Raw genomic sequence first — 24321 nt, forward strand, 5'->3', positions numbered from 1 at the left:
TGAGCCCGGTCGGGGACACGCAGGGATCACACAGGGTCCCCCAGCTCCAGCGTGGCCAACAAACCAATTGCATTGCAAATGTCACCAGTGGGACACGAATTGATGTTCATGACGGTGACTTTGCACAAGGCACTATTTCTGCAAAGGAGGAATCCCAAAACGGAAGCTCCTTGAACTTGTATCTGTTGTTTGCTGCAATTTACCCCTTAGGCTTTGAGAAAGTGGACCCTGCCGTGCGTTTTTCTAGATATGCCACTATTTTAAGTCACATCACTGTGTTTTTGTGGCACCTCTACATCCTTCTGCCTCGCCTAAGAATCTGCAAAAGTTTCTTTCCTTCGTAGGAAGCTGTTATTTCTCCTTCCGATGCATCTGCCTCTGTGGTCTTGTAGCAGATCGTCTTATTTTTAAATAGGGGCATTTCTTCTGGGGCTTTTTATTTTTATTTTTCTAAAGACTCTCCGAATAGCAAAAGATCTTTGCATGGCGAGAAGAAAGGCCGGCTGCTGTCCTTGCAGTTGATTTTTCCAACAGCTTCGTTAAGGGGATAATTTCTTCCAGTTGCTGTAAGAATGTTTGTGCGGATACAAATCCGGCTTTGTGTGGCAGCTGAGTCTCAGCAAAAAAAAAAAAAAAAAAAAAAAAAAGGAAAAAAAAAAAAAGGGGGGGGGGAGGAAAAAAAAAAAGAAAATTGCAAAATAAGCGGCTTCTTGAATAGCGACCGTTGTCCACTATTGTCTATTTATCGGCACATTTTAGGGTTCCGATCTGAGTCCCAGATGTGATTTTTGTCGGTGACTGCAAAACCCAAACTGCTGGGCATTGTGTAAACGGAGGAAACAGACTTTGGTCGTGCAAATTTTTACAGCTGAGATGACAAAGTGACCCTTGTCCCGGATTCTAGGGTCATCCAAGGTTCTCGTGGGTAGGAGGTTCTGTTCCTTTTCTCACAGCCTTGTTCCTCAGGGGACGGGGGCGGGGACACTGTAGTTCCCGTGAGCTCTGAGTCCCTGTACTCAAGCTGACATTGGTGGCCATCTTGTGACACACCTCTCTGCCCGGCTCACGCTGACCGTGTGTTTGTCCCTGTGCCCGCCGTGTGCACCCCAGCTGCCACAAGAAGGTTCCAGCAAGCTGTTTCTCGTGGGGTCAGAGCTGTGTCAGAATCTCCAGGGAGGGAGGAAGGAAGGAGGGAGGGAAGGAAGGAGGGGACGAAGGACAGAGGTCTTTTGGCTGGGACAACATCCCACGTGAGCCCTACGGTCCCTTCAGAGATCACTAGCTCTCTCCCTGACCCTGGGACTTCCAGAAGGTTCGTGGACAGTTTTCAGAGTTAGTCTGCATGCGTTTCGACAACATGGGCCTGGGAGTTCGTGCGCTTTTCTGGAAGGGATCCTAGACTCCACCAGACTTTTGTCCCATGTGGTCAATCTTGAAGAGATATTCGAGACTGGAAGCCTGCACAGTGGCCGCGTCGAGGTGTGGGATTGTGTGATTGCGGGTGATTTGCGTCGCGTTCTTTAGGACTTTTTTCTGCATTGACGACATTTTCTAAAAGGTTGTGACCTGTGGGGACAGCAGGTGGGTCAGAATGTGGCTGCCGCGGCCAGCAGCTGGCCTGAGGGGCTCTTCCTCCTCCCGACGTGGATGGTCCCAGCTGCACGGCAGGGACAGTGGGAAGGGGTTGCTGAGGGGTGGGTCCATCGCAGCACCCCTTCCTGTAGCTGTTCTCAGGACGATTTAGGGACTCCATGACAGGGGCGTTGGGTGTCACCAGGCCCCCAGCAGAGAGGGCTTGGAAGTCCTGCAGCATCTGCATGGGAAGAGACAAATGTGTGGCTGTAACCATCCATCTGTCCAGCCACCCACCCATCCACCTGCTCACCTGTCTACCCATCCATCCATCCATCTGTCCACCCACCCACCCATCTGTTCATTAATTCATCCATCCACCCACCCATCCACCTACCAACCTATCCACCCACTCACCCATCCACGCACTCACCCACCATCCATCCATCCATCAATGCAGGTACCTACCCGTCCATCTATCCACCCACCCACCCATCCACCTGCTCACCTATCTGTCCATCCATCCATCCATCCATCCATCCGTCCACCCACCCACCCATCCACCTGCTCACCCATCTGTCCATCCATCCATCCATCCATCCATCCATCCATCCATCCATCTGTCCAGCCACCCACCCATCCACCTGCTCACCTGTCTACCCATCCATCCATCCATCTGTCCATCCACCCACCCATCTGTTCATTAATTCATACATCCACCCACCCATCCACCTACCAACCTATCCACCCACTCACCCATCCACGCACTCACCCACCATCCATCCATCCATCAATGCAGGTACCTACCCGTCCATCTGTCCACCCACCCACCCACCCATCCGTTCATTCATCCATATATCCACCCACCCGCCCACCTGCTCACCCACCCACCCATCCCCCCATCTACCCATCCCCCCATCTACCCATCCCTCCACCCATCTATCTGTTCATTCACTTACCCATCCATGCATCCGTCCATCATCCATCCATTTATCCATCCATCTGCCCATCCACACATTATCCATCCACCCATCCATTCATCTCATCCATCCATCCATCCATGCATGTACCTACTCACCCACCCACCCATCCATCTATCCACCCATCCACCTATCTCCCCATCCCTCCACCCATTTATCCATCCATCCATCCATCAATGCATGTACCTACCCACCCACCCATCCATCCATCCATCCATCCATCCGCCCACCCATCTGCCCATCTACCTGTCCCTCCATCCATGTATCTGTTCATTCACTTATCCCTTCATCCATCCATTTATCCATCCATCCCTCCATCCATCCATTTATCCATCCATCCATCCATCCATTTATCCATCCATCCATCCATCCATGTACCCATCCATCCATGTACCCATCCATCCATGTACCCATCCATCCATTTATCCATCCATCCATCCATCTGCCCATCCACACATCATCCATCCCTTAGTTCCCTTCAACAAACACTTGTGGGGCACGAACTCCATGGCAGGCCTCGTGCTGGGCATCGAGGGACAGAGACATCATGAGGACCGCGTTGCCCCTGCCTTGCATAGGCCCCCAGTGCAGGGAGAAAGGCAGACAGGAAAGCCGCTAGTGCATTTGCCAGGGTCCGGGGTCTAGACCGCGTGCTTCACCGGGAGAGGCTGGGGAACCTCCCAGGGGAGGGGTCCTCATTACAGTGCCCTGCCTGGCCGTGCCGTGCACCCCGAGTTCCGTGCACCGGGCCAGAGACGGGCATCGTCGGGTTCTGTCTCTGCAGAAGCGCCAACCGAGGGGCAGGAGAGCTCCGGCCCACCTCCACGGCTCGCCTCAGGGGGCTGCGGGGAGGCGGGTACCCCTTGAGTACATCTTCCTCAAAACTCTTGGGTAACCAACTTTAATGCAAACTCTCCGGAATCCTCTCTGACTGTGCCCGCCCGGCAGCAGCCACCCACGGGAGTCACAGCAGAGCCCACGAATCCCGACCGTTTTCCTTAAATTCATCCCTCTGCCCGCGTCTCACCTCTCCTGCCTCCTCAGTCAATCCCTGCTCGTTACTGCCATGCACTTGGCACTCCACCCCCCAGGAGGACTTGGAACCATCTGCAGCCTTGGAAAGTTCAGGCTGTTCTCCTTCCAGGAAAGAAAAAAATAAAAATAAATGAACGTTACATAAGACGGAGCCCAGCACGTTGTCATAGGGAGATCGGGAGGCCGCTCCGCTGGCCAGAGAAGCCCCCTGTCGTCTCGACCTCCCGTCTCCTGCTTCCTCCGGGTCCAGAATCGCACCTGGGCTGCCTTTTGATTTATTTTTATTTTTTTGAGACAGAGTCTGGCTCTGTTGCCCGGGCTAGAGTGCCGTGGCGTCAGCCTCGCTCACAGCAGCCTCAGACTCCCGGGCTCAAGCGATCCTCCTGCCTCAGCCTCCCGAGTAGCTGGGACGACAGGCACGCGCCACCACGCCTGGCTAATTTATTATACATATTTTTAGCTGTCCAGCTAATTTCTTTCTATTTTTTTTAGTAGAGATGGAGTTTCACTCTTGCTCAGGCTGGTCTCAAACTCCTGACCTTGAGCGATCCTCCCGCCTCGGCCTCCCCGAGTGCTGGGGTGACAGGCGTGAGCCACCGCGCCCGGCCTTACTTTCCATCTATTTTGAAAACAAACTTTATTCTAGCACAGGAAACGGGAACCCAGCTCGGGTGCTGTAAATGGAAGGAGACCACAAGGAGAAAACCAAACCGGGGTGCTGGATTCTAGCTCCGCCATGGGGTGTGCCCCAAACCCCCCGGGCCTGAGGCCTCTGTGTGTCCCAAAAGTGGCCATGAGCTGGTGCCCGAGGGGCGTTTAAGACGGACCAGCACCTGAGTCTGTCTCTTGCACACTCAGAGGATTGGGACGGGCCTCACTAGGGAATACACCATCCTCCCGTTGTGCTCTGGTGGTAGTTAGTGCTGTGTCACCAAATGTCCCTAACTCGTCCCAGGGACAGCTACCTCTGTCGTAGGTTGGGAGACTCATGTTCTGCACACCCAAGATTCAATGCACCAGCTAGTAAACGTTCAAGGCTTTTCCCAACCTTCCAAGTGATTGACAGTCTAGCCCTCAGCCGGGCGCGGGGGCTCACACCTGTCATCCCAGCACTCCGGGAGGCCGAGGCGGGAGGATCGCTCGAGGTCAGGAGTTCGAGACCAGCCTGAGCAAGAGCGAGACCCTGTCTCTACTAAAAATAGAAAGAAATTAGCTGGACAGCTAAAAATATATATAGAAAAAATGAGCCGGGCGTGGTGGCGCAGCCTGTAGTCCCAGCTACTCGGGAGGCTGAGGCAGGAGGATCACTGGAGCCCGGGAGGTTGAGGCTGCTGTGAGCGAGGCTGACGCCACGGCACTCTAGCCCGGGTGACAGAGCGAGACTCTGTCTCAATAAAAGAAAAAAAATAGCCTAGCTGTCTTCAATTTTTTCTTGCCCTGACTTATGTGCGCATCTCCGTTCAAAAGCCATCGCATAAATTTGCATGCCGGCCTCCCCCTCCGTATGGAACGTGCCGGTGTAAAAGCATCCCGTCGGCTGTCGTGTGCAACGAGCCCGGCTGGCCCAGCAGAGGGGACCCCGGGAGACATCATGCGTGTTAATAAAGGGTCCTTAATGTCTCGGCCTCTCACGACGGCAGAAACGCTTTTCGATTCAGCATAAATCGCTCCCGGGGGGTCGCCTCCCCAAAGCCTAGGAAAGTATCCGGGGGCAGGAGATGTGTCTGGTTGTTGGAGGAATCACAGTTTCCATCGAAGTTTCTAGCCGAGTTTACGCAAGGCAATTATCGGCCTCCCTTCGCCGGAACTGACATGTATTTTCTGCACCCCTAGGAGATGAGAGGGGGCAGGGAAAATGCGGAAGGGGCTGATTAAGCTTAATTAGGGGATCCAGGATGGCAGTTCTGCTCATTAGCGCGCTTTGCTTGCCAGGCCTGGCAGGCTGCTGACTGCCTGGTGGCCTCCACACTTTGTCCTGTGTGTGTTTTATTATTGGTGGCAGCCAGGTGTGGACCCGAGTCAGTGAAGTTCTCTCTGATCAAACTCTTTTTTTCTTTTGGAGACAGTCTCACTCTGTCGCCCGGGCTAGAGTGCCGTGGCGTCAGCCTCGCTCACAGCAGCCTCAACCTCCTGGGCTCAAGCGATCCTCCTGCCTCGGCCTCCCGAGTCGCTGGGACTGCAGGCATGCGCCACCACGCCTGGTGAATTTTTATTATTTTTTGTAGAGATGGGGTCTTGCTATATTGCCCAGGCTGGTGTGGAAGTCTTGGCTTTAAGAGATCCTCCTGCCTCAGCCTCCCGAGTAGCTGGGACTACAGGCATGCGCCACCACGCCCGGCTCATTTTTCTATATATATCTTATTTGTCCATATAATTTCTTTCTATTTTTAGTAGAGACGGGGTCTTGCTACATTGCTCAGGCTGATCTCGAACTCCTGACCTCGAGCGATCCTCCCGCCTCGGCCTCCCAGGCGTGAGCCACCGCGCCCGGCCGTGTACATGTTTTTAATATTATATATGTGAAGATTTGGTGGCGTGTTTTCGCACTTCCTAAATTCACCAGGAATGTTAATTTCTCCCCATCAACGTGATTTTTAAGGAGCTACTCAGGCGAGTTCCAGACCTTTCCTGTCATTGGGCTGACAGGTTTGGACGGGGACCCCTCACGATTTCTAACACTGGACAAACCTTACCCTTCTTCCAGAAGGAGGGGTGACAGGTCACCACTCCCCCAAAACCCGAACGCTCTGCAGCCCAAACAAACAGCGTCCTTCCTCGGAGTCCTCAAATTTGACGAGCCAGTCTTTCCAGAAGACGTTTCGAAATCTTCCAGTAACTTCCACCACGATTCAGAAAGACTCAGCTTCTAGAAAACAAGAGCGGGCACGCACAAAGAGAGAGAAAAACCGACATTCGAGGACATTCCATGGGCTTCTAGAGCTTCTCTCATCGGGAGCACAGCGCTGGCAAAATGTTGTCATCATCGGTCTTAAAATAAAATTATGTTTGTCATAACCCGCCACGCACCCCTGCACGCACATGCCTGGCCTGGTTTTCCTGCGTTTTGGTTTTTACCAGGAGTCCCGCCACCTGGGGACATTGAACCTCCAGATTGTGCGATGCTGCCAGGCACGGCTGTCCCTTGCCTCTCCGGAGACCCGAAGGTGGCCTGGGAATCTCCCGCGCCAGCTGAGGCCCGGGGCGGCTGTCACTCTGCCACGCGCCCGGTTCCATGCTAATTGTTTGATTTCTCCGGTGGGAGCTGTCGCAGTCCCCATGTCACCGCTGGGAACGCCTCCATCTGGCTCCCGGCCACGGGGGATGGAGGATTCCTTCAGACTTAGGTAGGCCGACAAGTGACATCGTTCCCCCCTGAGTAAACACATTTCAGGTGGTGGCTGTCCCCCCCAGGGAGCGGGATCGGGTCCAGGCAGTGTCTGGCACAGGCGGTGACGATCTTAGGGGAGCCACCTGTGCTCAAAACCCAAACACACAGGCCGGAAGACAGGGAGGTGATGTCACTTGCCGTGTGACAGCTGTCCGGAGCAGTCTTCCAAATGCAAGAGTCCCTTCGCGTGTTCCCAGACGGCTTTGGCCTGCAAAGCTCTAACGTGTGCACACGTGGGGACAGGAAGCCAAGAGAGGGGACCCGGCTGTGATCAGGGCAGGCTGCGATGCCGGAACATTGTCACTGAATCTGGGAGCCACGTCTGGGACGCAGGGATCGATACTCCTGTTTCCCAAGTCCAACCCCGGGGAGCTGAGCGGGGCCCCTTCCCCTCACCCCGCTTCCCCTCTCGTGCCTTCCCGTCCGATCTGACAGGCACGTGTTTACGGAGCACCCCGATATTTTCTTTTGCTGTCTGAGCAAGAAAAACAAGTGAAGTGAGTGCATTGATTTAACATAAGTATCTTAAAGCTGGATTGATGGGTGTAGATTTCTTTTTTTTTTTTCCTTTTCTTTTTTTTTTTTCCTTTCCTTTTTTTTTTCATTTTCCTTTTTTTTTTCCTTTTCTTTTTTTTTTTTTCCTTTTCTTTTTTTTTTTTTTCCTTTTCTTTTTTTTTTTTTTTTTGAGACAGAGTCTGGCTCTGTCACCCGGGCTAGAGTGCCATGGCGTCAGCCTCACTCACAGCAGCCTCAGACTCCTGGGCTCCAGCGATCCTCCTGCCTCAGCCTCCCGAGTCGCTGGGACTACAGGCATGCGCCACCACGCCCGGATAATTTTTTTTTCTATATATTTTTAGTTGTCTGGTTAATTTCTTTTGATTTTTTTTTAGTAGAGACGGGGTCTCGCTCTTGCTCAGGCTGGTCTCGAACTCCTGACCTCGAGTGATCCTCCTGCCTCGGCCTCCCCGAGCGCTGGGGTGACAGGCGTGAGCCACCGCACCCGGCCTCTTCCGAGGATTCTGATCGGATTCGGATCGGTCAGCGACCCAAGGAAAGCTCCCAATAGAAGGCGAAGTTCTCAGTGCAGGGACCTGGGAGTCCACCCGGCGGTTTTCACTTTTGCTCGTCTTCTATTTCGGGGCGCGCTTTGGTTAACGTGGGAAGGAAGAGGAAGCCTCACCCCGTGCTGGACGGGCCACACCCCAACCGAGGACGCGTTGTGGGCAGGGGTGCCGGGAACGCTGGGACCGCAGTGGGGGGCGGGGGGTGCGTGGAGGCCGGGGCCTCCCCCTGCCGTGGCTGCTCCCACCCCTCCCCGCCGGGATCACCTTCAGAGAAGGTTCCCACGTGGGTCCGGGGCCAGTGCTGGGAGTGGGCAGCGTGTGCAGAAGAAGGTTCCGGGCTCCTAGGTCGGCTGGGCTGGTGCTTCACTAGAACCCCAGGGTCCCCCCTGGCGGGAAGGCAGGAGCCCCGGGGTGGGCTGGGTGGGGGAGGGGAGGCCGCGCTAACAGGTCATGGGGGTGTCGGAAAAATTGTTGGCAACACGACCTGGGCATCGTGTGTTTGATAAGTCGTTGAAGGGCCGGGCACGGTGGCTCACGCCTGTCACCCCGGCACTCTGGGAGGCCGAGGCGGGAGGATCGCTCGAGGTCAGGAGTTCGAGATCAGCCTGGGCAATGTAGCAAGACCCCGTCTCTACTAAAAATAGAAAGAAATGAGCCGGACAACCTGCAGTCCCCCTGTGGCATCCCAGTCTCCCCTCTGTCACCCCGAACGCCCTCTGCACGTGGGGGACCCGGGGAGTTCCGGTCCCCACTGGGACATTTGTACCCGCGGCCGCAGCTGCAGGACACGGAGCCTGTGCAGCCCGGCAGGCAAACGGGGTTTGATGTGGGACTTAAACGCTGTCACAGCGTTGTCTGTGGGCCTCCAGGAAGGCTCCCTTGCCTGTTGGCTCTCCACCCCCGTCCACTTCATTCATTCACCCATTCATTCATTCCTTCAGCTGGGGCCGGACATAAAAGAGCTCGGGGTCCCCTGGCACTCAATGCCGGGGACGCTGGATGAGCAGTGGTGACAGTGGGGTCGTGGTGGAGGCCGACGAGTTTGCAAGGGGAAGAGCCCAGGCCGTGCTGGGTCACGGGGCAGACACAGGGTGGCGCGTGGAGGAGCCACATGTCGTTTGTGGTTTGGCCACAGCACAGGGAGGGGGCTGGGGCGGGACGGGGACAGATGGGGCGAGGTGGCCCGAGCTTGCCTAGTGTCTTCCTCTTATCGTTCAGTCACACCGGGGTCAAGAGGACAAACCTGCAGTCAGCCTGGCTGGGTTGCAATTCCGGCCCCGGGTTCCCAACCGGCCTGCTGTGTGGCCTCAGCCAAACTGCTTAACCTCTCTGGGCCTCACCCGCCGCCTCGTCTGCAAAACGGGGGACAAATAACAGCGCCCACGTCCTCGTGGGGTCGCAAACGTGTTGACACGTGTTACCATACTGAGACTGGCATCTGGGCAAAGCAAGTGGCAGCCGCCGGCCCGGGCTGTAATTGAACCCCGAGCTGTGCCAGGCCCGTGCCGGGTGACATTCCAGAAATGCTCGCAGTCCGTCCTCGCAAAGACCCTGGGGGACCGGCGGTGTGGCCAGGCTGTTTGACAAAGGAGAAGTCTATTTCTGGTCCCCCCTTCTGGGAAGTGTTGGACCCTGAGGGCAATCAGTACTATTTCTGTCCCCTCTCTCTGTCTTGGGCACCGTCACGCGGCACGGGCCCTGCCAGCGGGGGACAGAGGGGAGCCGCAGCCTCCGCGGAACTGGCAGACAGCAGGCGACAGCGGGGACATCCGATTGCCACCCTGCGCCCGCTTCCAACCCTCCGGCACGGTCCCAGGCAGCCTCGATGGCACCATGTCGCCGCCGTGCCCATGTTGGGAAGCCACAGAGTTTGGCAGGAAGGAGTCGGGGCGATGGGGGCGAGGATGCCTGGGGTCCAGTTCCGCGAGAGGAAGGTTCTGGAAACAGGTGGACGCCCGCCTTCTCCTTTCATTGAGGTTGGTGGGGCCGGTGTGGAAGGTCAGGTGACGTCCCCCGTCTGTCCGGTGGTGGGAACGGACACCTCTCCTCTGACCCTGCCTGTCCTCCGACAGAACCTTTGCTTTCTGGATTTTTCCTTACAAAGCGAACGATTGTTCCGTTGGGCATCAGGTCGTCCTTTAAGGAGGCCTGGCGTGACTTGGGAAGGGGGCTAAGGTCTTCCTCTTGGTGCCAGGCTGTGGCCACACGCTTTAGGGACATTGGCCATTGGACCCTCCCCGCGTCTGTCTGGGGGACCCCCTGCCGTCCCCGTCTGCAGATGAGCAGGTGGAGCTGGGAGCTGCATCCGGCCAGGGCCGAGGTCCTGCAGGGAACAGGTGAGGCCTCATTGCTGGAGGAGGGTCCTGTCACCTCAGCCCTGGTCTCTGTCATTCAAGGCAGCAGTGGCCGCTGCTGTCTTCCCGGCTGTCCCGGCCAGGCTAGAGTGCCGTGGCGTCAGCCTCGCTCACAGCAGCCTCAACCTCCTGGGCTCAAGCGATCCTCCTGCCTCGGCCTCCCGAGTAGCTGGGACAACAGGCATGCGCCACCATGCCCGGCTCATTTTTCTCTCTATATATTTTTATTTGGCCAGCTAATTTCTTTCTATTTTTAGCAGAGACGGGGTCTCACTACATTGGCCAGTCTGGCCTCGAACTCCTGACCTCGAGTGATCCTCCCTCCTCGGCCTCCCAGAGTGCTGGGGTGACAGGCGTGAGCCACCCCCGCACCCGGCCGAAAAGTGAGTTTTTGGTGGAGGGGACCCACTGTCCCCGGGTCGTGCATTCTGAGTCGCTGTGCGGCTCGTCCGTCTCGGGGGTGCACGCGTGTCCCCGGGGGCCGCCCCAGCCCCGGGCGGGGAGCCAGCCGGGCCATCTGCTTCTGGCGCTGCGCCCCGCGGATCCTTCCCTCCTCCCCGGCCCCCAACCGGCTGCAGCCAGTTAAACGGGTTCCAGGAAGAGGATGCCAGCCGGCCCCGCAGCCTCATTTCTGGCTGGTGTGGACGCTGCCTCGTCTGCATAGACGATTCCGCTGATGTTCTGCGTCGGCGGAGGTCGGGGAATGTCAGAGGGGGGAGGGAGGCAGGGGGCCTGGGGAGAGGAGGGAGGTGGCGGAAGGGTGACAGGGGACTCTACCTGCAGCAGGTGTGTGGGGGAGGAGGAGGAGGAGGAGGAAGGTCTGCCCAGAGGAAAGGAGCGTCCCCCCAACAGGGTGTGGCCAAAGCAATGGGTGACACACATGGCAGCCCGGCTCCCGCCCCGCGCTTGGGCAATTCCCAGCCCCGGGGAACCAAAGTGGGCAGAGGAATCCCGGCCCGTTGGTGGCGGGGTCATCCGGGAGGTCACCCCATCCTTACTCAGCCCCCCGCTTTGCAACAGCGTGTTTTGCAGCTGGGGTCGTGACAATAGGAAACAGGACAGACAAGACCTCCGCCCTCCCAGGGCACGAGCTGGTCAGACTGGCCGGGGCTGGGCATGGCCAGGGCGCAGGGGCTCTGAGTTCGGGATGCTCGTGCATCCGTGTGCTGCAGCCGGCCAGCGCCCCCCACCCCGGTCATGCCGATCTCTTCTCAGCTGGGTGACCGGTGACATCGCCTTAATACCTTGAGATCAGCCCCGGCCAGAGCATTTACACCGTGGGCATGGGCAGCTCTGCCCTGCCTGGCACGTCTGGAAGGAGCCCGCGGAGCCCCTGAGCCAGGCAGGGGCAGGAGGACGGGGGGTGGGTATTGCAGAGGGGGGTTGTTCCGCTGTGGCTGGGGGTCTCCGTTGGGTTGACAGCAGAAGGGTCACATGATTTGATGTCCCTGTGCCAGACGGGTTTTGCAAAACAGACTCAGGTCCATGGAACAAGTAAACGGGCAGCCAGCGGGGGGAAGCAGAGATCGATTGATCAGAATTGGGGTCCAGGCCGGGCGCGGTGGCTCACGCCTGTCATCCCGGCACTCTGGGAGGCCGAGGCGGGAGGATCGCTCGAGGTCAGGAGGTCAAGACCAGACTGGGCAATGTAGCGAGACCCCGTCTCTACTAAAAATAGAATTAGCCGGACAACTAAAAATATATAGAAAAAATTAGCCGGGCGTGGTGGCGCATGCCTGTTGTCCCAGCTACTCGGGAGGCTGAGGCAGGAGGATCGCTTGAGCCCAGGAGGCTGAGGCTGCTGTGAGCGAGGCTGACGCCACGGCACTCTAGCCCGGGCGACAGAGCCAGACTCTGTCTCAAAAAAAAAGAGTCGAAATGTCCCCTCGTGGCCCCCAAGGCAGGAAGTGTCACTGGCTGCCAGCGCTGTGCATTGGGTGTTGACGTTAACTAGCTCGTGTCCCCTCACGAGCTGCTATTCTGTCCTCCAGGTAAGGAAATAGAGCTTCCTGGGAGCTCCCAGGGACACCCAGGATCGGGGCTCCCTTCTGCCCAGCGCTTTAGCATCAAAGCCCCTTTTGTCGCAACGCCTGGAGCCTGCGACTTCGTGTCCGGCACCTGCTGACGTTCCATGAGCCCTTGTGCCGCCCCGGTACAGCCACCGTGGTCTGGGCTTGTCTGACTGGCCTTGCTTCTTGTCTGTCCCCGCGCAGGGCCCTCATCTTCGTGTCCCACGGAGCCGGGGAGCACTGTGGCCGCTATGACGAGCTGGCGCGGATGCTGACGGGGCTGGACCTGCTGGTGTTCGCCCACGACCACGGTGAGTCCCGGCCCGGCTCACCCCTGTCGTTCCTCCTTCTTGGTCGTGCCGGGCTCCGCGGGTGTTTCTAAGTGCAAAACGTGCAGTTGCATAAACAGAGAACTATGCCCGGCCGGCGGTTGTGGCGCGCTGATCGGAAACCTCAGCTGAACCGGAGTCGGGGGTTGGCATAAGAGCTTGTCGCCGGCCGGGTCATCCTCGTCCCCGTCTAGAATGTGCTTTCTCTCGAGACAGGCCCTGGGTCCCCCCCCGCCGGGGACTTAAGGTGGGTGGGGGGGTCGTCAGGTCAAGCACAGTTTAGACCCCGGTTTAATCACGAGAGGTGACAGAGGATTTCAGACCAGGAGAGTGGACAGAGTCTCCAGGGGCCACGTCGGGGACAGGAAAACAGCAAACACGCACAAATGCACACACACACATTCATACACACATGGACGTGTATACACATATATGTATATTTACACATACACATAGGCATATACATGCACGCATGTGTATATACATAAATATATATGCATGTGCACATATGCACACAAATATATACACATATACATGCATATATATTCATACACACGTGTACATTTACACATACACAAATAGACATATACATGCCCACAAATACATATGCATGTATACAAACACATGTACAGAGACATATACATGCGCACATGTGTGTATACACAAATACATATACATGTGCAAGCATACACAAATATATAGACATACACATGCATATTCATACACACATGCACACAAAACTTGTGTATTTATGCACAAATAGACATATGCATGCCCACAAATACATATGCATGTATGCAAACACATGTACAGAGACATATACATGCACACATGTGTGTATACACAAATGCACATACATGTGCACACATACACAAATATATAGACATACACATGCATATTCATACACACATGCACACAAGACTTGTGCATTTATACGCAAATAGACATATGCATGCCCACAAATACATATGCATGTATGCAAACACATGTACAGAGACATATACATGCACACGTGTGTGTATACACAAATACATATACATGTGCACACATACACAAATATACCCACATACACATGCATATTCATACACACATGCACACAAGACTTGTGCATTTATACGCAAATAGACATATGCATGCCCACAAATACATATGCATGTATACAAACACATGGACAGAGACATATACATGCACACATGTGTGTATACACAAATGCACATACATGTGCACACATACACAAATATACACACATACATACATGTGCATTTAGACACACAGATATACATGCACACAAATACATATGCATGTATACAAACAGACATACACATGCACACACGTGTATACACAAGTTCATATACATGTGCACACATACACACAAACACACATACACATGCATATTCACACACATACATGTGCATTTATACACACACAAATAGACACATGCATGCACACACATGCATGTGCACGTATACACACCTAACACATATACATGCACGCATATATATTTGCATGCATACATACAAAAGATGCACATAAATGCATATACTCACATGCATGCACACATATACACATACACATGCATACATATATTTGCATGCATACATACAAAAGACACACATAGATGCATATACTCACATGCATGCACACATATACACATACACATGCACACATATTTGCATGCATACATACAAAAGACACACATAGATGCATGTACTCACATGCATGCACATATATACACATACACATGCACACATATATTTGCATGCATACATACAAAAGACACACATAGATGCATATACTCACATGCATGCACACATATACACATACACATGCACACATATATTTGCATGCATACATACAAAAGACACACATTGATGCATGTACTCGCATGCACACATATACACATACACATGCACACATATATTTGCATGCATACATACAAAAGACACACATAGATGCATGTACTCACATGCATGCACACATATGCACATGCGTGTGCACACACCCATACACAGATATACACACACATACACGCATGTGCAGGCTGAGTCTTCGATTCTTCGTCACGTCACGAAATTCCCAACAACCATCCAAATGCGACGTCCGTTGCCCGAGTCGGTCTGTAGTTTCTTGACCACGTGCGTGTGGAGTCCTCCGCGACCGGGCGTCTCCCCGTCGAGTTCTTTGCCGAACTGTCCTTAAAGTGCAGAATCCCCGTGAGCGAACGTGGTGACTCCTCAGAGGGGGACGTGGGCCATCACCCTGGCCTAGACCCAGAAATGCCGCTTCTTCTGTGTTATCTGATTTGAAAATAGATAATGAAGCGATATCATTGGACAGAGGGACGGGGGTGGGGCAGTTCCGGGGGCCCAGGCGTGTTTGCACAAGTCGGGAAACTGAGTCTGCACAGAGAGAAGCTACCCAGGAACTAAAAACCTTGCCGGAAGCATTTTGTGCATAAAGAACTGTAAATTGCACTTGCTAAGAGCCCCCCCTTTTAAGCCAAATACACACAGGCGTCCTCGTCATTGAGAATATCCACTACGTTCTTCCTCGTGACGGTTGTGATCTTTAGTGCTTTGCAAACTACACCCCTAATATTTGTGAGACGGTTCGAGAAATAATATCTGGGGCTTACGCTCAGGGCATTCACGGTGGGGACCGTGTCATTGTCAACTTCGGCAATTCTTACGTTGTGTTTGCCTCCGTTAAAATTTTTTTTGCGATCATCAGCGTCATGTTCTCGAGGATACCCCGAAGGAGAAGCGTGTGCTTCTGCAACTAGGGCCGCAAGCAACCGTTTTGTGTCTCATGATCGAACACCTTCTCAGCAGGGACACTTGGCCAAATCCGTGGCATTCCGGAAACGCTTTTCCTGATTTGTTTTGTCTGACCTGGGGGGCGCTCGGAAAAACCATTTTATTTATTTTATTTTATTTTTATTTATTTATTTATTTATTTTTTTGAGACAGAGTCGGGCTCTGTCACCCGGGCTAGAGTGCCGTGGCGTCAGCCTCGCTCACAGCAACCTCAGACTCCTGGGCTCAAGCGATCCTCCTGCCTCAGCCTCCCGAGTAGCTGGGACCAGAGGAGTAGCTGGGACCGGAGGAGTAGCTGGGACCGGATGAGTAGCTGGGCACCAGCTCCAGCCTCGTGTTCTAACGGGAAGATGAAGGAGGAAGCAGAAAAATCTGGGCTCCAGGCCGGGCTCGGTGGCTCACGCCTGTCATCTCATCCCAGCACTCTGGGAGGCCGAGGCGGGAGGATCGCTCGAGGGCAGGAGTTGGAGACCAGCCTGGGCAATGTAGCAAGACCCCGTCTCACCTAAAAATAGAAAGAAATTAGTTGCACGACTAAAAATATGTAGAAAACATTAGCCGGGCGTGGTGGCGCACGCCTGTCGTCCCAGCTACTCGGGAGGCTGAGGTAGGAGGATCGCTTGAGCCCAGGAGTCTGAGGCTGCTGTGAGTGAGGCTGACGCCACAGCACTCTAGCCCGGGTGACAGAGTGACACTCTGTCTCAAAAAAAGTTAAAAAAAAAAAAAAAGTGGACCATCCACATTAAAGTGTCCACGTGGCGGGACACGGTCGGGTCTTGTCACCTCGGAGAAGGTCCAGCAGAGCGGCCCCTGGAGCTCTGGGTCTGCTGGCCAGGTGTGTGGGCACCTGTCGGGGGGCCCGTAAGTGCAGGGGTGCGACGCTGGAGCGGAGGGGCTGCAGGCCTGTGGCTGGGGTGCACCCAGGCCGGGCACGGCGCCTATAGGCACCTGCATCTGCGCAGTGCCTGCAGGGCTGCTAAGCAGCTGGGTTTTGTCGCATGCGTAGGAGCTGGTTACCGCTGGCAATGTGCTTTAGAACATTCCCCGCGAGGGACCTTGGCTCAGCTCTGTCTCCCGGTGCGTGGGAGTTTGCAGGAGAGAGGGTGTCAGTCCCCAAGGGCTGCGGGTCCCCCCTGGCTGCGTTGGAATCACCGGGCATCTTGAGTGTCCCCTGCCTGAGCTCCCAACGCCCAGACGCTTTGGTTTCTTTGGTCTTTGGCCGGGCCTGGGCGTTGCGATTTTGAAATCACCCGGGTGATTCGCACGTGGGGCCCAAGCTGAGAACCAGCCCTGGGCAGAGGAGGCCACACGGGCAAACAGCTGCAGATGTCACCTGCCCCGTGTCCTGTCGGGGTAGAAATCTCGACCCGGCATTGAGGCTGGATTCTGACTGTTTTGCAAGAAGGAGCAGCCGGGCCGCGGACTCTTGGCCTGCAAAGCCCAGGGGTCTGTCCTGCATCCCTTGGCCATTGGGAGCTGGGGAGGGGACAGGCATGCGGGGAGGGCAGGGTGGCCGTTGGGAAGCCACTGGCAGAGCCACCAGGCGACTTGGGGGTCCCCAGGAGTCACGCCGTCCCTGGGGCTGCAACTGGTGACTCACTGGCAACTCCTCGGCTGGCCTGACTCGACAGGGGACCGACCAGGAGGACTCCGGGAACAAGGGCTGGGGGGGCCAGATGCATTTCTTCTAGAAACTTCCTTCCCCTGACTTCCTGCCATGCCCCACGGAGCAGTGCAATTTGCTGGAGCCCAGACTCCCAAAGCATAAAGGATCCACCATCCTCAGCCGGTTAGCGGTGGGTTAATTATTTGCAAACATTTGAGAGATTTTCTTTTTTCAAACCCAGCCGGGCTACGCGAGAAGAGGAATTTTCGAGGGGAATGTTTGTGGGCGGCAGGGTGGGTTCCACCGAGTCAGAATTCAGGAAATTCAAGGGGGGGAAAAAACCGTCCTATATGCGTGTGTGTTTTCCAACCTAGAGATGACTCAAGGTCCCTTCCCCGGGTGTGTCCCAAAATAGCTCGCCAGCACCTGACGCGTCCTCCGTTTTGCTTTGACATGTTTGCAGAAATGTGTGAACCGTGTTTCTTCGCCTTAGTAAATACAGAGAATAAAAATAACCGAGTGAGTTGCCCCGTGGTGCTTGAAGAGTTCACGGGGCCGGACTCCGAGGGTGGGGGACAGGACGGGGGTCACGCCACCTGCAAGACCCCAGGGTCCCCCTCCTCGTCTTCCTTCTTCATTCACGGCCAAGCACCCAGCCTGCAGCCTCTGATGTAAGTCTGCTGAGTTTATAGATCCCGAATTTGAGTTTATATCTGGTATGAGGTTATTTGCCTCTTTCTGTCTTTATTTATTTTTGTTTTTTTCTTTTAGAGACAGAGTCTGGCTCTGTCACCCGGGCTGGAGTGCCGTGGCGTCAGCCTCGCTCACAGCAGCCTCAGACTCCTGGGCTCAAGCGATCCTCCTGCCTCGGCCTCCCGAGTAGCTGGGACTACAGGCATGCGCCACCACGCCCGGCTAATTTTTTTCTATTTTTAGTTGTTTGGCTAATTTCTTTATATTTTTCTAGTAGAGACGGGGTCTCACTCTTGCTCAGGCTGGTCTCGAACTCCTGACCTCGAGCGATCCTCCCGCCTCGGCCTCCCAGAGTGCTGGGGTGACAGGCATGAGCCACCACGCCCGGCCCCTATCTTCTTCTTTTCGCTCTGAGCTTGGGCAATGCACGGGGGATCCCCCCAGTAGCCGGGGCTCTGGGGGCGGGAAGAGCAGGCCCCGTGTCGGGCAGGACTTCCCCCTCCCAGTCCCCACGGGCTGCTGATCTGAGATTCGGGGACATCCAAAACCACTGGGAAGAACCAAAAAACACCCCCACCCGCTCATGCAAACATGTTCCTCTTATGTCACCCCGTCTCGGGTGAGCTGGGTGGATTTTGGAAGAGAAAGCCACATGTCTACACAGCGGTGCTCTCTGAAGAATCCGGGACATGCAGGTGTGCGTCTACACACGCCTGAAAATCAGGCTCACAAGATGCCCCCTCCAGACCCCTCTCTGATGGCGTCCCCTCCCCCTGCCCCCGGGTTGGCTTCCTCAGCTGCTGAGCCGGGGTACCGAGGCCTGAGCCCCCCCACGCTGAGCCGGAGGACCCATGGTCCCACCACACCCGGGCCCACGGAGCAGCCCTCTAGAGATGGGGTCTCGCTACATTGCCCAGGCTGGTCTCGAACTCCTGACCTCGAGCGATCCTCCCGCCTCGGCCTCCCAGAGTGCTGGGGTGACAGGCGTGAGCCACCGCGCCCGGCCTTGCAGCTATTTTTGATGGTCAGTTTTTTTCTCTCGCAGGGACGTCAGGGTGGTGGTCAGGGAACTGTCTAGAAGGCCCTGACCCAGGCTGGCGGGGGCGTCCCTGCCCTGTTACGAGGCCCTCCAGGTTGATTGTCACCTTTACCCCCCTCCTCGCACACAATGCACACGCGACTCACTCATTTCCATGCCGACAGCCCCAGCCGAGCAGGGACAGAGAGTTTCACGCATGAATGCCCCGTCCCCGATGACAGCCACTCTCCCGAGTGGCATGATTGCCGGCTGATTGCCGATCTGGGCAATTTTGTCTCCCCGCTTTCTGTAGCTGTGCACTGGCACCAGCGCGATTTTGGAAAAAAAAAAAAAAAAAAAAAAAAAAAATGCATTTATTTTTCCCCGCCCTGACAAAGTACCAGCTCATTGTAGAAATTTTGGGAAATACGAAAAAAGGCTGAAAAAAATTAGAATAGCCCTAATGTGGTTACATGACAACCGGCGCCCCGTTTTTCGCGGTCTATCCTTCCAGTCCTGGGTGTGTGCGTGTGCGTGTGTGTTGGTGTGAGAGAGTAGAATGTGCTGGAACCCGTCTGTGGTTTGCCAACAGGACGGACAGATGCCCCCTGCGAGTCCCCCCAGGGCCCGGCCTCCACCTGCCGTGTGGGGCATTCTCCGTGCCATTCCCCGTGGTTCTCTGTCCCCGATTCTGCAAAACCCTGTATGTTTTGGAAAGTTGGTGCCATCATGAGACAATCAGAGGGTGGCATTCGCAAGCCAAGGCTGTGTGGCCTCAGCGGCCAGGCTTCGTGCTGGAGGATGGACTCAAGCTGAAAAGTAGCAGCCGGGATTCGAACCCAGACCCGACGCTGGCAACCGTGTTCTCTCTGCTGCCTGGCAGGGGTGCGGCCAGCCGGCGGATTTACGGGGGTAGCAGCAAATACATTAGTCAAAACGTAGTCCCTGTAAGCTACTTTCTAACACAAATGACAGCGATCTTAAGGACATGCACAAAGCAGTTTAATTCTGTAAAATCGGCTCAAATCAGGAATTTGCCTAATTTGACATACTGTTGCCAAATCTCTTTGTCGGTCCCTTCTCCCACTTTTATTTATTTATCTATTTATTTTTTATTTTTATTTTTTTACTTTTTATTTATTTTTTTATTTATTTTTTGAGACAGAGTCTCGCTCTGTCACCCGGGCTAGAGTGCCGTGGCGTCAGCCTCGCTCACAGCAGCCTCAGACTCCTGGGCTCCAGCGATCCTCCTGCCTCAGCCTCCCGAGTATCTGGGACTACAGGCATGTGCCACCACGCCTGGCCAATGTTTCTTGTTTTTTGTAGAGATGGGGTCTTGCTATACTGCCCAGGCTGGTCTGGAACTCTTGGCTTTAAGAGATCCTCCTGCCTCAGCCTCCCGAGTAGCTGGGACTACAGGCATGCGCCACCACGCCCGGCTCATTTTTTCTATACATATTTTTAGCTCTCCCGATAATTTCTTTCTATTTTTAGTAGAGACGGGGTCTCGCTACATTGCCCAGGCTGGTCTCAGACTCCTGACCTCGAGCGATCCTCCCGCCTCGGCCTCCCCGGGTGCTGGGGTGACAGGCGTGAGCCACCGCGCCCGGCCCCCCTTCCTTTTTTTTTTTTTTTGGTTCTAAGTATACACAGTATGGAAGGTTTTTGTTTAATACGAAACATTTTCCAGAAGTTTGAAAGCCCCTGGGATTGTCGGTCTCATGCAGTTCTGCATTGTGCTGCCGGCGTTATTCGGAATTTGCAGAATTTACATCCTGTTGTTCTGCTACGAGACTTTTAATTCCTTGATGTCACCGCATTCTGGAAGTTTCTGCCGGTGACTGCAGCCCCCAGCTGCTGCCTGTTTACACGCCAGAGCGGTTGCCGCCTGTGCAGCCTTGGTCAGAGAGCTCTGCAGGAAACATCTGGATGATTCCAGCCAGGCCGACTGCCCCGAGCCCCACGGGAGACAGAATCCACGGGAGAGTGCCACACGGGCGTGCCACACGGGATCGTGACACTACCCCAGCCTCCCTCCGATCTCTGAAACCCAAATCGTCCCCTGCAGGACAATACAAAAGGAGGATCATCTTGCCAGACGCCCCAAAAACCCCACGGTTATGACATTTTGTCACACCGTTTCCTCTGCAACCCCGAGGACGCATCGCTTTGCAAATGCCACACCGTCAACCAAGCCTTTGTCGTTGGTTCCATGACAATCAAGCATGTCGCAACAGCTTCAAAAAAAACCAAAAAAGATCTGGAGTTGCAATGTGTCGTTTTAGCCCATATGCTGCATTCTGGCATCTTTGTCCCTGTTTTTTCAAGCTGTCGTCAATTAGGAGAGACATTAATGTCGCCGGCGCGGGCTCCAAGGAGAAACACGCTTCCCGGGTCGGAGGTGGCCGGGCAGAAACATGTGTTGTCCCCGGCCTCCCCGGATGGTGGCCCGGACCTGCAGCCAACAGCACGGGACGAAATGGCTTTTGTTGACGGAAACAAAACTATTTTCCAGGCCAACAAGCTGTGATCCTGGACTTCGTGCCATCTGCGAATTTCTAGAAAGAGAGAGAAGGGACCAAGGCCTCCTGTTTGCAGGCCGCACGCCACGCTTGTCCGACCTGCCCCAAACCCCGTCTTGCAAAAGTCACAGTCCCTTTGACCTTGGACTTCGAGCCTCCCTTTGTTCCCCGCTCTCTGCCCCGACGGTTGGTTTTGTGGAACATGTCAGCCGATGGCCAAAGCGACCCGTCCAGGGACAGCAAAAGTGGACACGTGGATGTGGTCGTTCGCCTTTTCCTTCGCTGTCGGTCTTGCTTTCGCACACTCGGCGACGTGATGCCAAGACTGGTGGCCTCTCTGCCGTGGGACGTCACGGGAGCGCGGAAAACAAGCCCCCGCCCCCCCCACTGGCGTTCGCTGGAAAACTGGGTGGGAAACTGGGATTTCTCCGTTTTTAAGAAGCAACGTCGGCCGGGAGTGGTGGCTCGTGCCTGTCATCCCAGCACTCTGGGGAGACCAGCATGGACAACATAGCAAGACCCCATCTCTAAATAAAATACAAAAAAATCAGGCCAGCCGTGCTCAGTGGCTCATGCCTGTCATCCCAGCACACGGGGAGGCCGAGGAGGGAGGATCGCTCGAGGGCAGGAGTTCGAGACCAGCCTGGGCAATGTAGCGAGACCCCGTGTCTACTAAAAATAGAAAGAAATTAGCCGGACAGCTAAAAACATATATATAAAAAATGAGCCGGGCGTGGTGGCGCATGCCTGTAGTCCCAGCTACTCGGGAGGCTGAGGCAGGAGGATCGCTTGAGCCCAGGAGGTTGAGGTTGCTGTGAGCGAGGCTGACGTCACGGCACTCTAGCCCACACGACAGAGCGAGACTCTGTCTCAAAAAAAAAAAAGCGGACCGATTCTTTGAAAAATGCAAATGTCGCTCTTGTACCTAAAACCCTCCTCAGCCTCCCGTGTCTCTGGGTAGAGGCCGCTGTCCTCCCCGGGGTCTCAGGCGGCCTCGTCCCAAGTCACCACCACCCTTCTGCCCTCCCACCCCGCTGCCCCCAGCCCTCCTTCCACCTGCCGCTCCCCCCGGCTCCGCTCGGACGGGCCTGGGCTGGGGAAGCTGCCCACCTCCAGAGGCCACCGGGTAAGGTGTCCCTAAATGACCTCGGTGGCCTCACGGACATGTAGCCTTTGGTGACTGTTTCCTGCTCCTCAATCTCCCAGCCGCCTGCTTCCCGCCTGTGTTTTGTGCTGAGCTGAGCTAGCGACCACCCCGGGTGTGCAGTCTGCAACCTGCACTCCCGTCCCTGCCCAGCCCCCGTTTACTCTGCCCCCGGGGGGGGGTCAGTTTTCTCAGCTAGAAAACGGGGGGACGACTCCCTAAGTCACACCCACCTGCCAGGATGAGACGAAACGAACTCCCGGGAAAAGTGCTCTGGAAATTATAAACTGTCACAAAACCTCAAGGGACCTTTTTAATGCTTAATTTCTGCGTCCTTACCCAAGGCTCCGTGTGACCAGCGTTTGCTTCCGTAAGCAAATGAATACTGAGACTGGTTTTCTGAGAAAGGGACAATGAGATGCCAGGGGCTTCCTGTTGTCACATTCATGGGACCACAAGCTGTCGTCTGCCGTGCTTCCCCGGGAACTCTCTTTTTGCACGTGGCAACGCATGGAAAATTGTCTTCACCTACAAATATTTTGTAGGCGACTATTTAATCATTCCGCAAAAAAAAAATTACGGAGAGTTTATTTTGCATCAGATACAGCGCCGGAGTGTTTTCGGGGTGCCCAGGATCGGGTTCTAATCAGCTACGGGAAGACACAGAAATGATTGTCACGAAGGGAGAGATTCTTCTAGAAACAGTTGGCAGCGGACGCCCCGGCGGGGAAGCAGCAGCCCTGGCCACGTGGCACACGGGAGGGGACTGTGGCAGGAGCCGTGGCCGTGGTTTGCACGGGACGGAGCGTGTGAAGTGGGGTGAGCCGGTTCGGGATTGATGAGCTTGGGTGATTTCGGGGCTCCGGGGTGCAGGGCTGCCCCGGCTTGTCTGGTGCCTGGATCTGGGGTGATCAGGGCAGGGGGTGGTGGGAGGGGACAGTGGCCTGGAGTGTGGGAGTCGGATAAAGGAGATAAAGGAGGGAGTTGGGGTGTGGGGGCCGCTCTGGCTGGGTTGGATAGGAAAGGCCGGCTCTTGTCACCCAGTTGCGCCCCGTCTCTGGGATTTAGCTGCCCCTCCTGTTGGCCCGGGGAGAAGGTGGCATTGGAGGGGCGTGGGGTGGGGGACAGAAGGGGGACAGTCCCTCCAGGATCAGCAAGGCCCAAGATGTTAAAGCAGCAAAATACAGAACTTTTTTTTTTTTGAGACAGAGTCTGGCTCTGTCGCCCAGGCTAGAGTGCCGTGGTGTCAGCCTCGCTCACAGCAGCCTCAGCCTCCTGGGCTCCAGCGATCCTCCTGCCTCGGCCTCCCGAGTAGCTGGGACTACAGGCATGCGCCACCACGCCCGGCTCATTTTTTTTCTATATATATTTTTAGTCGTGCAACTAATTTCTTTCTATTTTTAGTAGAGACGGGGTCTTGCTACTTTGCCCAGTCTGGTCTCGAACTCCTGCCCTCGAGTGATCCTCCCGCCTCGGCCTCCCAGAGTGCTGGGGTGACAGGCGCGAGCCACCGCGCCCGGCCAAAATCCAGAACATTTGCAGACACAGCGAATCCGTAGCACTTGTCGTGCTGGGAGGATCCCTGGAGCCCCCAGGAGTTCGAATCCAGCCTGGGCCGTACAGTGAGACCCCGTCTCTAAGATAAATAAAAAATAAATGAATGCATGAGTCCGGGGGAAGAGGGTTCTAACTGCAGCTGTTCGGCAGCTGAAGGCAACATAATCCCACGAGCGCAAGACGGAGTTGAGTCTCTTCGGTGCGTGGCCAGAGTGGGAATACAGCCTGCAGGTC

General features: G+C 55.2%; 1 protein-coding gene across 6 annotated transcripts in view; it reads left to right on the forward strand.

The window, feature by feature from the left end:
• MGLL (monoglyceride lipase) overlaps positions 1-24321 on the forward strand; it is an 81922-nt gene that overhangs the window by 44199 nt on the left and 13402 nt on the right. For 5 of the 6 annotated variants that reach the window (XM_045534251.1, XM_045534256.1, XM_045534252.1 and 2 more), the window contains exon 3: positions 12607-12713. The exons of the other annotated variant lie outside the window; for it this stretch is intronic. In XM_045534251.1, coding sequence (XP_045390207.1) covers positions 12607-12713 — 107 coding nt within the window. The remainder of the gene's footprint in view (positions 1-12606; positions 12714-24321) is intronic. 6 annotated transcript variants of the gene reach the window in all.

Source organism: Lemur catta, chromosome 21 (genome assembly GCF_020740605.2).
Source record: "Lemur catta isolate mLemCat1 chromosome 21, mLemCat1.pri, whole genome shotgun sequence".
NCBI lineage: Eukaryota > Metazoa > Chordata > Mammalia > Primates > Lemuridae > Lemur > Lemur catta.